The sequence below is a fragment of the Pogona vitticeps genome, chromosome 8 (genome assembly GCF_051106095.1).
Source record: "Pogona vitticeps strain Pit_001003342236 chromosome 8, PviZW2.1, whole genome shotgun sequence".
Lineage (NCBI taxonomy): Eukaryota > Metazoa > Chordata > Lepidosauria > Squamata > Agamidae > Pogona > Pogona vitticeps.
The window spans coordinates 23,631,087-23,647,278 of NC_135790.1; the positions used below are offsets into that span (position 1 = coordinate 23,631,087).

Here is a 16,192-nt window from a genome sequence, read left to right on the forward strand (position 1 = left end):
CCAGGTCCGGCCACCCAACCCCGCTGCCAGTGAGGAAACTCATTTTGCTACATCCTTCCATTTCTGTTTCTAACAAATGACACCCCCCCCATTATTCCCATCAGTGGCAGGAACTATAATTCAGAAGTGATGCCAGGACCCAAGTGAACTGCTTTGTTTGTGGCTACCCTTAAATGGAATGAAAAATGTTGTTGTTGTTGTTTAGTTGTTAAGTCGTGTCTGACTCTTTGTGACCCCATGGACCAGAGCACGCCAGGCCCTCCTGTCTTCCACTGCCTCCCAGAGTTGGGTCAAATTCATGTTGGTCACTTCGATAACACTGTCCAACCATCTCATCCTCTATCGTCCCCTTCTCCTCTTGCCTTCACACTTTCCCAACATCAGGGTCTTTTCCAGGGAGTCTTCTCTTCTCATGAGATGGCCAAAGTATTGGAGCCTCAGCTTCAGGATCTGTCCTTCCAGTGAGCACTCAGGGTTGATTTCCTTCAAAATGGATAGATGTCTTCTCTTTGCAGTCCAGGGGACTCTCAAGAGTCTCCTCCAGCACCAGTATGAAAATACTACCAGCCAATTTGTCCACACAACTCACTGCTTTGTACTGTGACCGGCAAAAACTCTCCAAGGTCATCAGCAGTGGTGTAGCGAACCAGGCGTGCAGGATCAACGTCCCAGGATTTCCTAGGTACCAAAGACTACAGCATCACCCATCCACTCTCTTAAGTTTTCCCTGCTCCCTCTGAGCATAACTGCCATTCCCAGGAGAAATATATTCCTGCAAGCGATCCCTGTTGCATTGCACAATATTTGAGGGTGATTCTGTCTTTAAAGGGCCATTAAGAGCCATTCACTTGACAAAATATTGGCTCCTCGTTGGTTTCTAGAGACCGATCTAGCAGCCTGCTGATGGGAAAAGAGCACCAGGCTACGGAAACTGGCCTGATAAGCATCCGAAATTTCAAATTTACACTACTAGAGTTCAGGTCCCTTGCAGCTGTTCTGTTTATGATCTGTGAATCACAAGGGGTGGTACATTATGTATGCAATCATGCGCGCCCCCCTCCCCACATAGAGCGATGGTTTTTCCTGAACACAGTCTCCTTACCTGGTATTTTTTCTTGTCACCCAAGAGTTCCCCTTCCTTTAGCCAGGTGACGGTGGGCTTAGGGTTCCCAAAAGCCATGCACGTCAGAGTGATGCTGCTGCCTTCTTTTGCCTCTACGTATTGGGGGGGAGTTTCTGTGAAGGTGGGGGGAGCTGCGAAGAAGAGGGACAGAGAGATGAGAGGGAGGATGGATTACGATGCCATGCAAAACGGCAAGAATAAGCAACGTGTGGTTCACCCAGCATTGCTGAACAGTGACTCTTGACCATTGGCTACAGAGGTCACAATTTATAGGGAATTGCTGGATACAATTTATAGGGTGCTGCATGATAGCTCAGTAACTTAGGCATCTTAGTGACTAGGGAGCCAGAGGCTGGGAGTTCAATTCCCCATTGTGCCTCTTTGACAGGGGCTGGTCTCAATGATCCATAGGGTCCCTTCCAGTTCAGAATTTCTAAGATTATTATTATGAGGACCAACAATATACAGCGATGTCTCGCAAGATGAATGCCTCGTGCAATGAAAAACCCACAAGATGAAAGCGTTTTGCGATTTATTTATTTATTTTTGGGGGGTGACTCACAAGATGAATTTTTCTATGGCCATACTTCACAAGATGAATTTTTTTCAATGCATTCCTATGGGAAATGCATTGAAATGCATTCCTATGGAAAAATTCGCAAGATGAAATTTTCGCACTACGAAATGAAACTCGTGGAATGAATTATTTTCACCTTGCGAGGCATCACTGTATAAAGAGACACACACCGCGTTGTATGGTCAAAGGCCATATGGACTGCATGGACAACAGACACAAAAAGTACAACCTGTGACATCTCTCGGTGAAGATCAAACATATAAGAGCCTGTGTCCTTTTTATAGAGCACCGTCATCTTACCTGTGTTGGGCTGTTTCAAACAACTGATCAGGAGACAATGCCTTGGTCTTGATTTAGTCCTACACATATAGAATCAAATGTAAGAGCCGGTGGGTGTGTGGGCTGAAACTCCCAGAATTCTGTGCAAAGAATTCATGGGAAAATTCTGGGTGTGGGAGTAAAAATAAATAAATAAATGAACCCCACGCAAATGGTCACCCCCTGCAGGCTAATGGTATCTGGAGAGCACCACTTGCATGCCCTTGATTTTTGCCTTGAATGATATTCTGATGATGTCTGTTTTGATCAATGCAGCGACTCCTGCTGGAGAAGAGAAAGGTAGGAAGACTTTTGTAATGCCAACGAGCACTCTGGAAAAAGGGAAGGCCCTTTGTAATGCCAATTAGCATTCTGGCATTTAAAAATTGTAGATTTTTTAATTACAGAGCTTGATGAACAGGAACACCCTGACATGTTATTCCATTTTTTAAAAAAAAAATCTGCAAGGGGTGGGGAGAAAATTGGGGGAATGGCCTTTCATTTGGGCTGCAGGAAGCTGTTAGAAACCTCATTAGTCCTCTGATAGAAGGCTGCAGAATTCCATCCTTCCCATCCTCTACCCTGGGGCAAGTGAACCAGACACGTTTGTTTATTTCTCACTACTCATTAAGCTTCCACAATGAAGCGAGACTGATGGGTTTCACTTTCTCCAGAACACAATGCCTCAGTGTCTGAGTCGCCAGCTAGGGGGGCTGGAGAAGCGTTACACAAAACCGAATTCCAGATTGCAGTCACAGCGAAGTTGCTTTAGGGTGGGGGGGCATACCAATCTGCACAGCGCACAGCCTGCACACAAGCGCACAAAGAGACAGAGACAGGAAACCTCAAGGTCACAGGCCAGACTCGGAAAGAATGGCTCTCTCTTCCACTCCGCACGCTACCCGAACTCGAGCTTTCTAAGGATCCTAATCTTATTAGGGTGTATGTGGATGGTCACTTTGGCTCAAGCAAGTATGCGGCTCTCTTCTCTGCTATACTCGCCACAACCCTGTGGAAAAGGTCAGGCGGGGGGGGAGAGACCAAACCAAGGTCACCCGCTGTCTGGAATCCAGTCATAAATTGCAACTAGAGTAGGCCCACCACATCAACAGAACTCACTACATCCCAACTAATTCCTTGGATCAACTCTAGTTGTGACCTCCTGCAGGATTTCAGCCAATGAGTTTACCAGTCAAGTGTGGAATTTGAATCCAGGTCTCCATAGTCCTGGCCTAATACTCAGTAGTACAACCCCATGATGACTTACCACCACAACAACCCCAAGTGAAGATTTCAAAGTCCTGAATTTCTGAAGGGTGGAGATAAGAATCATACCATCATTGCTCCATGTTTTGCACCCATTCATAGCCTCCTGATCTGTAGCCCTCTATCACACAAAACAGCCGCCCCTTTTACGATACATCAACAATGTGCTGAATGGGGCTGGGATGTATTTTTGTCTCAGTCCTAATTCCCATAAGATGGTTTCATACTATGCTTCTAGTCTTCTCAGGCCAGATTTATAACGAGTCAGACCAATGATTCATCTACCCAGAATATGATTTTTTTATTATAGTTCCAGAATTCCACGGAACGAAAGGTGTGTGTGGTGAATTCAAAACCACTGGTGGCCAGCAACTCCAATTTCAGAGGGGCTGTGAATCCGCTCCTGGTTTTAGTCTGCCCTTTACTTCAAATCTATAGGTTCAGAACCTTAGACAACTTTTTTAAACTTAAAACTAAGGCCCGACATGGATTCACAGCATCATTGAAACTAGAGTCACCAGTAACTAAAAATACAGTTACCGTTGTGACACAAAAGGGCAAAATTTTCCTTCACTGAGTTCCAATCATAATGTAACTTAGTTATAACTTAGTAACTACAAAGAATTCAGCTTGTGGTGGGCAGTAATGAAACTGTTCCTGAAGCATCTCCCACACCTGGCAAATCCAGGCTTCCTATAGGTCAGATACAACTTGACAGGAATGGAATATTTTTTTCTTTCCTCATAAGTAGTGACATCCAAGTTCTGCAGTTTAGTAAAGACAAAGATCTCATCCTACTTGTGGCACAGAGGTTAAATTGCAGTACTGCAACCCAAACTCTGCTCACAACTCGGGTTCAATCCCAGATATTTATCTCAAGGTTCACTCAGCCTTCCATCCTTCCAAGGTTAGTAAATTTGCTGGGGAGGGAGATAAAGTGCACCCTGCATAATTACTGTAATCTGCCCAGACATTGCTTTAAGTGCTATGGGGTGGCATATAAGCAGCATACTTTGCTTTAACCTTTCTACAGGGGAAAGGAACCAAATTATGGCACCATGGACAGACTTCACAGGAAGCGGCCAATCAAAGCAGGAGAAGTAGTTAACTAAGAAGGGAAATGCGCTTGTATGCAAATACACATGCTCATTTTAAGTACTGATGGAGAAATTGATCCACAGGTAGCCCTCCTTTCAAAGAGCTGCAGGACTTTGAAGCCAAGGTCATTGATTCACAAGGTCTCTTTGGTCAGCCAAGGCACTAGTCCTACGTTTTCCCCACTGTTTCTTTCAAGACATATAAAAGTACTGTTTGTGAACAGTGACAATGATATGGGGGAAAGAGACCTTCAGAAAACAGGCCTGACTGAACTGCAGTGAACTGGCAAAAAAATGCCAAAAACTGTACCTTCTGAACAGCAGCAATGACCTACTTAGGGTGGAAATAGAGTCACATTAAAACTGAAATGTACAGCAGATAGAAAATGATTTGAGTTGCAACCCTGTCTGTAATGTACTGTACAGAACGTCCTATGGAATTCAGGGGACTTACTTTTGAATAGGCATGGAAAGAACTGCATTTCAAATCATTGCAATGGACAAATAAGGTTTTTTTTAAAAAAATCCTAGTAGCAGTTCATCAAGAGATTCTAGATGTAACTCTAATATTCTGGACACCAGGATGTGGGGGGCTTTGAAAAACTTACTTATTTTGAGGGGAATGCATAGAGTTTTACCCAATTAGCAGGTATTCATACATCTAAATATTCCCCCCTCTATCGTGTCCTTTCATCATCAGGCAAAGCCTTCTCTTTCACATAGGCTTTTAAGCAACGGATAGGGATCTCAAAAAATGCTCTATCTATTGGATTCAGATGTCACTGAAAATGTTTTAAAAATATTTTAAATGTCTGGTTTTAATCGTGACAGATGCTTAATTGTTTCTTGGTTTAATTTTTAATGGCTCTTTTTAAAAATGGTGATTATGGTAAAGTTGTAAGCTTTGTGAACCACCTTGGGTCCCATATGGAGAGAAAATAATATAATGATTGCATGCCGTCAAGTCACTTCTGACTTATGCCAACTCCTTTGGAGGGGGAAGTGTCTAGCAAGAGAATATTCAGAGGTGGTTTACCATTCCCTTCCTCTAGGGGGTGCCCTGGGGCTCTGAAGCTTGCCCAAGGCCACCCAGGCTAGCTCTCCTTCGGAGTTGCATTTTAAAGTGAAACCTGGCCCTCTGCTTCACCCAGGCGGAACTCCTAGGCTTTGCTAAGGCGTAAGAATTGCATCGCTCAGTGAAGAGCTGAGCATGCCTCAGTGAGCGTGCCTCGTGCTTCGAGAAAACGCACATTAAAGGAAGCTCAGCCGAGTGCAAGGCGCTTGTTAAAAGTTAACGAGGCCAAGTTGCTCCTTCTCCAGAAGGTCTGTTCCTCCCATCTCCCAGGCAGCAGCATCTTGTTAGATAAGGCAGGAGCCATTTAACCATTTTCCCCTCTCTGACTCACTATCACACTCTGCGCCCCTCCCTTTGAGCATCACTCTGCCCTAAAACATCAGGAGCCCTTGTTAAGGAGCGGTGCCTGACAGAATCATGAGCGTGGAGGGAGCTGGGCTCAGAAGATGTTGAAAAAGGAGTCACCATTGAATTTGACAGGGAGATGCCAGTAGGTAACACACCTGTGTGTTGGCAGAAAGCTGCATTCTGCCAAGAGACAGGTCGCATCCAGATGCAGGGACAAATTTTTTGGAGTTTCTGGACTACACTCCCATAATTCTCCCTTCTGAGAATTTGATCTGACTACCAGACACCTTACGGACCCCTGAACATGGCCTCACCTAGGAGCAAAGGCCTAAACTGGGAGGCTTTGAGATTTAGCTAGGCCTAGCCCTGTCTAGCTTCTTGTTCAGAAAGAAAACTCCCAGCTGGCACCAGGGCAGGAACAGGAAGTTGGGGCAGACCAAGGCCTAGCTAGACTTCTAAGCCTTCTGCCAGGTGAGCCAAATTTAGGTGCCTGTAAGGCGTCTGTCTCTCTCTGTCAGGTAGAACTCCCAGAATTATGGGATTTCTAGTCCAAAAAAAAATCAAAATATCCTCTCCCTACCCAGAAGTTGTAGCCTGCTCATCTTTGTGGTATGTGTGAACCAGAGCTTCGACTAGTTGCTTTCTGAACCAGAATTGCCAAAGTCCCCCGCCCAACATGGAAATATAGTTCGGAAACTTAACTTTTCTAAGATCCGATGTTAATCCTCTCCATCTTCATCTTTCTACAACCATGTCATGGATTCTTTGCCTTCCAAACAGCTGTGCCTTCCAGACGCTGTTACTTTTATGTCAGCACCAAATCACATTACAAAATCATGTCTGTCCACATGGTAACGACATCAGGAAAACAATACTCGCATATCTGTGTTTCCTTTGCTTCACAGGATCTTCAGGAAGAGTTAATTATCCTCCATTTAAATTCTCCCCTAGGGCACTGGCCTCCTTCTCATTCTGCCACTGTTCTGTCTTGGCGGCATTTGGAGTTTCCTATCTCTGATCCCATCTCATTAAAGCATGTCCCGCTTTGGGTGTACATAGCTGATTTGTGCTTTGAACGTACCCATTGTGTGACCTCAAGCAGCAAACTATCTTGGGATGGCTCTGGATTGGTCAAGTGAAGATGCTCCATGGTTTTGTGAGGCTCAATATAATATTTAATTTGGTAATTTCATCTGTTTAGTGACATGTTAATATTTCATATATATTAATTGCAATGACTGGAGGCTAGTTAGGTACACATCTGTCTAGCTTCCACCTTTGCTTGAAGACTTTGACTGAAGTTATATATTCTAACCCAGGCCCCTCCAGCTGTGACCTTCAATCAAAATCAATCACCTTCAAGTAACACTGGCCTCTGAATCTGCTGTGCATAGAACACAAGAAGGAACACATTGGAGGATGAGGAAGAGAATAATGGGGATACATAGATGTTGAATTCAAGAATGGCTTTCCTGTAGGAAGTCTGAAATCAACCTGCCATGTATCCAGGGGTGTCCTCAGTGAATGTTTTCACTCAACAGCAGCAAACACGTTCAAGCAACTTTCAATGCTCTGTCGCTAAGCTACAGCCCTTCCCCCCGCCATTCAATATTTGAAGAAATATGAATTTTGGAAAATTCTTAAAATACCCACCAGAGACACATTTTTCCCCATTTCTATAAGCAGGCCTTTGACTTTCATCAGAATAACCTGTTTGCAGCCCTGGAGCTATCCATGGTCCTGAAGTTAAGAGCCTTCAGTCTTTACCCTTTCATCTTAAACTCTACTCAATCTGCTGTTGTATTCTCTGTCCCTTTGAGGAAGGCAGTTAAAGGCTCAGAATCATACCAAGGTTCTTCTCAAAAGAGAGAAGCAACAACAACAAAATCAAGAAATTTCACACAGTTTTATAAGCAGTTGCTGATCTCAGAAATAACACTGTCAGAGCTACAAAAAAAAAAACCCAGCAATATTATGAACAGCATAGATACTGTGCCAATATTTAACAGAGAGATTTTTGGTTAAAACTTGTATCTATTATATAATATTAGTCAATGTTTTTATAATTGTGATTGACTGTGCCTGGTATTTTTGAATAATAATGATGATGATGATGCAAACAGATGTCAAGGGGGTGAAAGGTACTGTAGATACAAAAATTCATACACCAAAGACATGTTGTCACACAGGAAGAATATATCTGTGGTCATTTGAGCAGCAGAGAAAGGATTTAGTAGCAGGGTTAGAGGAAAAATTACAGCCTCCCATGATTTACTCTATAAATGTCAATTTGATTCAGTGTTTAGGTAGCCATGCAGCATTACTGAACAGACAGTTCAGTGGGAGGGAGTGCTCTTCAACACCAATCACTGAAATTCAAACCATGTATGTGACTCATTTTTGCTGTTTCTTCCTTTTGTCGTGATCTCAAGAAAAGAGAGAGGAACCTTTATAGTTACCTCTGCTGCCAACCTATACATCATTCAACCATTCTTTGACCACCTCAAAAAGACTATAATTTTGAATACTCTTTGCACCTTGAGAGTTTTGGTCATTGTAAGTACTGTTGAGGAAGAGAGAACAGATGGAGCCTTTGGCAACGTTGACAACAGATGGTTACTGGACATGTTACCAGTAACCGGAGGATTGTGGGGGGGGGAGAGAGATCACAAAAGACCCTAGGATCTAAGTGCAGTGCAGCAATTGGGCATGTGAAATATTTATCCCATATTGATGTTGCTCCTTTATACAAGCACATCCTTAAAATGCAGGACGAGGCCAAGAAGAGACAGAGACATTGATCTAAACCGGCTGCACAGTTGGATCTATTTCAGGAAATGTATGATATCAGTTGACTTGTACATAAAGAAAGAACCCTACAATGCTCCAACGGAAACTCCAGAGCAGTTGGTGAGGCAAAGACTATCGGAGAGTTTGGAGAGAGAGAGAGCTCCTCAGTGAGGTGATGATGCCACCTACCATTAACTGTGAGATGCACCCAGCTGCCGTTGTGGAAAGTGTCATACTGCTGATCCAGCATGAGCACTTTGCACTCGTACCAGCCCTGGTCCTCCGAGCGAACCTGCTCGATGCGCAGAGATGCCTTGTCATGAAGGCTGGCACGGCCTGGAAGAGAGCAGGAAGAAGGGAGGGGTGAGGAGCGATTCAACGGAGCAGACCTCTTTGCAACAGAGCTTGCCAACTATACCCAAAACTATGGAAGCAGGTGCACAGGGCAGTCAGAGCGACTGTGTTCCCAGACTATGACAGCAGGTGAGGGATGAAATAGGAGAGGGAAAGTGTTTACGGATCAAGTGATCACAAGCGCTCGTGCATGAAAACTGTTACAGTAGATGAACTGTACAGCGGCATAGCTGCTAATCCCTTATGTTGTCCTCATCAAGTATCTATGGATTCATTTGCACAAGACATCCAAATAGGTCATTCAAACAAATCCCATATTCAGACATCCATTATGATTGTCTGGTTTCCAGGAACATCTCTCATGCTGCGGTCTCTTATACATCCTCATTTTACCCTTGCTTTGTTAGTATGTGCTGCCAAATTGCTTTGAACTTATGGCGACCCTTTAGAACCATGTGTGATGCATTATCATTTGTCACTCCCCAGTCCAGTGAGTTTCCATTACCAAAGGTGGATTTGATCCCAGGTCTCCCGAGTCCTAGTCTGACATACTATCCACTTACACCCACACCATCTCTCATTCTTGTGTGTCTTGTGTGTCTGTTCTGTGCCGACAAATTGGAATGAACCCTAATAGGTCTTTCAAGGTAAGCAAGGTATTTTCCCCCAGTGAATTTCCAAGGCTGAGCAGGGATTCACACCTTGTTCTCTAGTCCATCACTCCATCCACTACACCACACCCAGAATCTCATTTTTACTCCACCTATTTGTAAAACTTTGCTAACATTTCTAACCGTGGTTTTGTAACATTTTGGACAGTGGTTGCCAATTTTTTTCTCTCTTATGTCCCAACCATCAGTTTGTCAAAGACTCTGGGTCCTACCACACAAGAAGCAAAAAGCCCACTTATTTTGAGAATAACATTTCTACCCTTACAGGCATTCAATGCTTATAGAAATGTTTTTTCTAAAATCGGAGAGCACGAGAAATTATGGAGTCAGAAGAAACCAACAAGACTGTTGCTTGCCCGAAGTAGATAGATGCATAACCCAGGGCAGGCAAGGTCACTAGGTAATGGCATGTGACACTTGTAGAAGACCACAGGGATGGAGGAAGAGTCACATCCTAGTGATTGATACAAGTACCCTGCATCCCACCTCAACCATCTCTATTGCACTGATGGTTGAGGACCACTGATCTGGAACAATAAAGAGAACACATTGTAATGGTAATATGCGTCACAACCAAGGTACTTATCTTGTTGACGAAAGCTTGGAAATCTGCTTCCTCGAAAACTCTTAGTTAACAGAGAAGGACAATATGGAACACAACGATAAGGAAGAAAATTGGAGCAAATAAACTTCCATGGGAAAGAAGGGGGGAAAACCTTATTGAGGCATCCTACCATAATTAGATCTTATTTCTTCCATTTGTGAAGAAGTGTAGACCAACAGATCTCTGGATGGTGTGAACTTATAAATTAGAATACCAGGATAATTTAAAGTGGGTTTTCCCTCCTTTTTGACACTCTATGTCTCTAAAGAAATATTAAGGAGGGTTACATTTTTGCTAGGAGGCTTTATATGAAGGTGGAAGAAAAAGAGGAAGAAGAATTGGAAGTATAGGTTGCTAAAGGTGTCATTCTTCTCTAGAGCAAGTGAGATAGTCTGTAGATACTATTAGACTGTAACTAACATCAGCCCTAACAACATGGTTGAAGGATGATAGCAAGTGTAATCCAGTAACATTGGGAGGCCTGCGCTCAGCTCACCCTTGTTTCAGAGGATGCCGGACACACCTGTGAAACTCCAGATGCTGCTGGACTCCAACTCCCTCCCACCCAAGATGGCATGGCCAGTGATTAAGGATGATGGGATCTGTAATTCAACACCCTGTGGAGGGCATCAAGGTCTCCATGTTAGAAGTTAAGTGTTCAAGCAGGCTGAGGAAGCATCTTGCCTCTCATGGTTGTGGAAATGTGTCTTTTTACCAAGCCAAATCACTGGTCTGTCTAGATCTGTCTTCCTAAACTCAACACCCTTGAGCTTGTTGGACTACCGTTCTGATCATCTCCAGCTGTTGTGGGCTAATCAATAAGATGATGGGAGATTTAGTCCAAAATGCAGGAAGGGTGTCAGGTTAGAAAACTCTCAGCACTCATTTACTACAGAGGCTGTTGGATGGCACCCCCACCTATTCCCGCCATCCCTTGCTCTATAAATTAGGGATGATGGACACTGTAGTCAAACAACATGTGGAGGACCACACATTCCTCATCCTTGTCTTGGTCAAATTATCCCCACCCATTCTCCTTACAGGCCGTCAGAAGCCTGGCACAAAGGGGTTCAGGACTTACCTTCTCCCTTTGCAATCTAAGCACTGTGCTATATGGAACCTACAAATTACACATAGCCCCTCGTTGTAAGAGAAAATTTCTTATAGTCTGAAAACATCTGATTACCCCAGCAGCAGATCTGCATATGTGCTGCAAAGCTCACTCTGTTTCATGGTTTGTCATTCAGAAGATAAGCACAGACTTCATTTGCGAGTCTGATTGCTCCTAGTATGGCCCCTACAAGGGAGCAGAAGGGCTTCTGCCATCTCATGTGCCTGTGATGGGCTATGCCCTCAGAGGAACCGTGCCACTGAAGAAGAGAGGTTGGGGCAGATCAACCAGTTGTATCAACTAACATCAGAGTTCTTCTTGTGGTCTGGGGTCAGCCAAAGAAAGAGAGCTCAACCGGCAGAAAATCTCAGCTTCTGCTAGAGGAGAGAAGACAGGAAGAGGCAGAATGAGCAATGCCCAGTGCTCAGCTGCATCCTCTCTCTCCAAACTTGCCATTCAAGCACGGGGGAAATCTGCAGTGCTTCATGCGCACTGACCTAACAGGATAATTAGCATTCCTGGATGGGAGTCAAGGATGCTTCTGACAGCTTGTGGCTGCAGCAAGCCCGCAGCCGGAGCACATGGAAAAGGACAAAAGCCCACAGCGAAGCCAGGGGGTGGCTGGTGAGTGGCCCTCCCCTCAGTGAGGGCCACCGGCTCGCAAACGCTTGTGTTTCTGAACCTCTGCCTACCCATTCTCCTTCGTTGTCAGGACCATGGCATGGGGAAGTTCTGTTTTAGAGCTACAAATACCAGAATCCATAGCCTTCCTGGACAACAAGGCCACTGGGAGTGGAGGAAAGGCACTCAAGCCCCAAAATGTGACTAGCTATTTTAAGGCGGGGAGCACGTGCAATTATACTCCATCCCAGGATGGGCAGTATGGTTCATTCAGAGGATTATGTATGACGGAGGTCTATGTGACTTCTAGGAAACCCCACTGGGAAGAAGACATTAAGCAGCTTCACAAAATCAGGAAGCAAAGATACAACAGCAACTCATGCATCCCAGTCTAACCAGAATCAAAAGACATATAGGTTTCTTTGGCAGCATTGGCAGAAATATAAAGAAGTCAGATTCCATCTGTAACAATGTTACAGGCCAAAATCTTGTTGTTCAGTCATACCAATGGAAGCAAAACAATGTAACCCGCAGTGGCAAATTGCAGCTAATTGTTGAATCCTTGTTTGAATTCCTGGCAGCGTGGCAAGTCACCAGGCTGATGTGCAGCGAGGAATGTAAACAGGGACTCATTAATGGGTGGCAATTTGCAGTGGCGAGTCACATCACCTCCCTTCCGTTGGTGTAATTACACAACAGGATTACAGCCTGTTTAGTTGTAAAGCTAGGCAAACCGCCTCAGGAAATCTTTTCACGAGACTGCAATTCCTCTATCTGATTCCTCTCAAACAAGCCAAAATCTGCTTGCTTAGCCCACTAAGTCGCAACTACAGTTGACCCATTGAATCAATAGAACTCTCAAAGGAATCGACTCATCAAATCCTCATTGATTCAATGGGCCTACTCCAGTTGCAAGTTAATACACTAAGCCACAAGATTTCAGCCAACACTTTCCTTACATTTTCACACCTTATACAAACTTTCAGAAAATCAAAAGACACAAGAAGGTCCCAGTGTCTTCCAGTTGAGTCCAGATTCTGTGACATCCCCAGATACCAGAAATCCAGGGCACATGGGATTTTGGAAAAAGGACATGATGTGATGGTCCCATTTTCCCTTGCCATGTCAGCTCTAATTCCCTTCTCTCTTGCTGTCCCTGAATGCATCATCCAGAGATTTCAGTGCTCAGGAGAGAGGGCATGGCAGCAGCCTGCCTTTCCAAGGATGTCACATTGAGATTTGTGTGTACAGTCCCCTAAAGCGTCCCTGGAAGTCTTCCGTTGCTTATAGGGCAGTCATGGCAATAGGGCCTGGCAGTGGCCTTCCTTTTCATTGCCTCGGCTTCTCTTGGCCCAAACACCCCAGCTGGCTTCTCTCCACCACAGCTTAATTAAAACCAACCAGGCAGAAAGGAAGGATTTTTTTTTTAAAAAAAGGAGGTGGGGAGAGGGAACCGGCAATCTAAAAGGAAATTGGACGGGAGTGGAAGGAGAAGAAGGGAACGGAAGGCAAACTTGGCCAGTTCTGCTTATTAACCGCCCAGTGCAAGTTGGACTTAAGCTAGACAGATGTACCATTTTAGTTGTGGGCAAAGGTCAGTTGAAAACATCTTGGATTTCCAAGAAAACAAGACATGTCGTCTTCTCTGCTAGAGCATATTCTGGAAACAGGAGAAGAACGGGATCCAGAAAAGTGTTCCAAAGGTTTGGGATCCAGAGAGGAAAAGCCAACGCTGGCTACAAGCCATGACATTTTCTTCTCGTATCACATCTTCTTCTAAAGGTAGCCCTTGGCGCCTGAGATTCAGGCAGGGGGCTCCACTCCACAACCCCATCTTTTCTCCCAGGCAAGACCTCTAAAGAGAAGGAATAGCACTTGACCCATACATGCTCCAGTTAGATCTATCCCCATATGCGTACAATTATCATTTCACACCCAGGGCAATCTGTTTCCATATTTTTTTTCCCACTGGCAAGTTTTTAAAATATATATGCATATGCTTTTTGTCAGTGGCTGAAGTGAAGTTCTTGTTATTTATTTACTACCATTTTGTATCATCCACCAGTTAGCTGTTGTGGTTACAATCTGGAAATTCGAAAATGGATTTGTCTTGAATACTTGCACTGTCTTAAAAAATCTACACAGCTGGCCAGCAGAGTGTTGTGGTTAAACCATTGGCTGAGGGTCAGGTCAAGTCCGACAAAGCTCAATGGATGACCTTGAGTCAGTCCTTCCCTTACCCTAACCTAACTCACTGGATCGTTGGAAGGAAAAATGGAGGACAGCAAGCATGCTAAGAACTATACATAAATACAGTATATATTTCTGAAACGAACCTTTTAGAATTCAGTGGCACTTACTCAGAGGTGAGTGAATGCAGAAGTGAGGTCACATTGCATCTCAAAACTCAGACCAGGTACGGTGTCCCAGATTCTAAGGCAGAATATCGCAGAATTCACAGTGAATAGGTCACTGTGAGAGCTGTCATTTTTAAAAGCAACTCCTCCCTTCTCTAAATGAAACAGAAACTAGACGTCCCACCAGTAGAGATGGGCGTGAGCCGAGAAAAGGAACCACGAACTGGGTTGTTTTTTGATGGAGGGGTTTGTGATTGTTTGTGGTCCATGGGTAGCCATGAACCACAATTTTTTTTCCAGTTCCTGTCCGTCTCTACCCACCAGCTCAGCCTTCCCAAGGTGGAAAAAAATGCATATTTTTCATGCAAGCAGGGCGATCCTTCAGCAGTTTCAGCGAGCATCACTCACCAGCATATTCTGGATCCACGTGGGGTGGGTAGAACCCAAATTTGATGAAGATGGGTATAGGCACTCCAAATTTGAACCACTCCACCACATAGGGAGGAGGCTGGCCCATCAGAGGATGGATGACGTCGCATCCCAGAATCACACTCTCCCCAGCACGAGCTGTCACAAACTCGGGTTCCTCTCTTAAGCCGTGGGCACCTGGGAAAGAGAAGATGGGAAGAATGGAAATCAATGGGTCTACTCTAGCTGGAAGTAGCTGTTGGATTCAAACCGAGGTCAGCAACTTTCGATTCAAGTTCAGCACGATCCTCGCTTGCTTAGAGCAGTGGTTCTTAACCTTTGTTACTCGGATGCTTTTGAACTGCAACTCCCAGAAACCCCAGTCAGGACAGCTGGTGGTGAAGGCTTCTGGGAGTTGCAGTCCAAAACTCCTGAGTAACACAAGGTTAAGAACCAGTGGCTTAGAGGATGGAGGGTCCAGTCTGTGCATTCTCCTGTTGGTTTTGTTCCCCTGCCAGCCAAGTCAGCATTTTTGGGGGCGATCTCTTCCTCAGAAGAAACAGTACCAATGGTTTCATTGCAGTTCCCTCTTTATCATCATCCCCAACCACCACGCATTTCCCTGTGAGGACCAAAAGCAAAAGCCACCGGGGCATGATGAGAGCTCAGGGTAACCAGGGAATAACTCTGTCCAAGTTTGTTTCCATTCATATACGGCTGAAAGAGGGGATCAAAGGGAAGCCCACAGGTCACCTTTGCCCCTGAGTCTCCGGTTCTGCATCCTGAGAAAACAAACCATCACCATCTTAGAACTTCAGAGCTGACGGATCAATGACTCCAGCCCCTGTCAAGGTGGAGAACTGAACTCTCAACCGCTGGCTCCATAACCAGATACCTAAACCATGGAGCTATCCTGCAAAAGTGGTCTCCACAAAGAAAAAAAAAAGGGAAGGGGCATTGTTTTCCATTCCCAGAAGCCCTTACAGCTGTGCAAGGTGGGTGGGAGAGATTCCTCAGTGTTTTGGAGCCCCAAAATGACCAACATTCAAATCCAAAACTACCTACCCAAGCTCTTCCAATTTTTATTTTTGTTTCTATTTTTCTTTCTCCCTGTTTTCAGGGCTGCTGCAGCCTGTGATGGGAAATTATAATAATAATTGTGAACCGTGAAGTTGGTTTTGACTTACAGTGAAGCCTTGCCAGGGGCTTCTGGATACAGAATACAGAATACTCAGAAGTGGTTTACCATTCCCTTCTTCGGGGCATGCTCTGGGGCTGTGCAGCTTTCCTAAGGCTACACAGGCTGATTTTTCTCCCAAGAAGGGAAACGAGGGATCAGACTCCCAACCTCTGGTGACGCAGCCAGGTATCCAACTAACTCACTGACCAATCCAGCCACTCCTGAGCTAAGGGTTAAAATTCCCTCTCTCTCTCCAATTATCCTTCCCAGTCTATGCCCTTTACCTGGATCA

The 16,192-nt window shown here is 44.7% G+C and overlaps 1 protein-coding gene across 4 annotated transcripts in view; it reads right to left on the reverse strand.

Annotated features, from left to right (window-relative positions):
• The window catches only part of IGSF9B (immunoglobulin superfamily member 9B), a 103,478-nt gene that overhangs the window by 57,997 nt on the left and 29,289 nt on the right, over positions 1 to 16,192 (reverse strand). For all 4 annotated transcript variants that reach the window (XM_072979141.2, XM_078379838.1, XM_078379840.1 and 1 more), the window contains exons 2-4: positions 14,721 to 14,918; positions 8,784 to 8,930; positions 1,103 to 1,254 (exon numbers count right to left, since the gene is read on the reverse strand). In XM_072979141.2, coding sequence (XP_072835242.2) covers positions 1,103 to 1,254; positions 8,784 to 8,930; positions 14,721 to 14,918 — 497 coding nt within the window. The remainder of the gene's footprint in view (positions 1 to 1,102; positions 1,255 to 8,783; positions 8,931 to 14,720; positions 14,919 to 16,192) is intronic.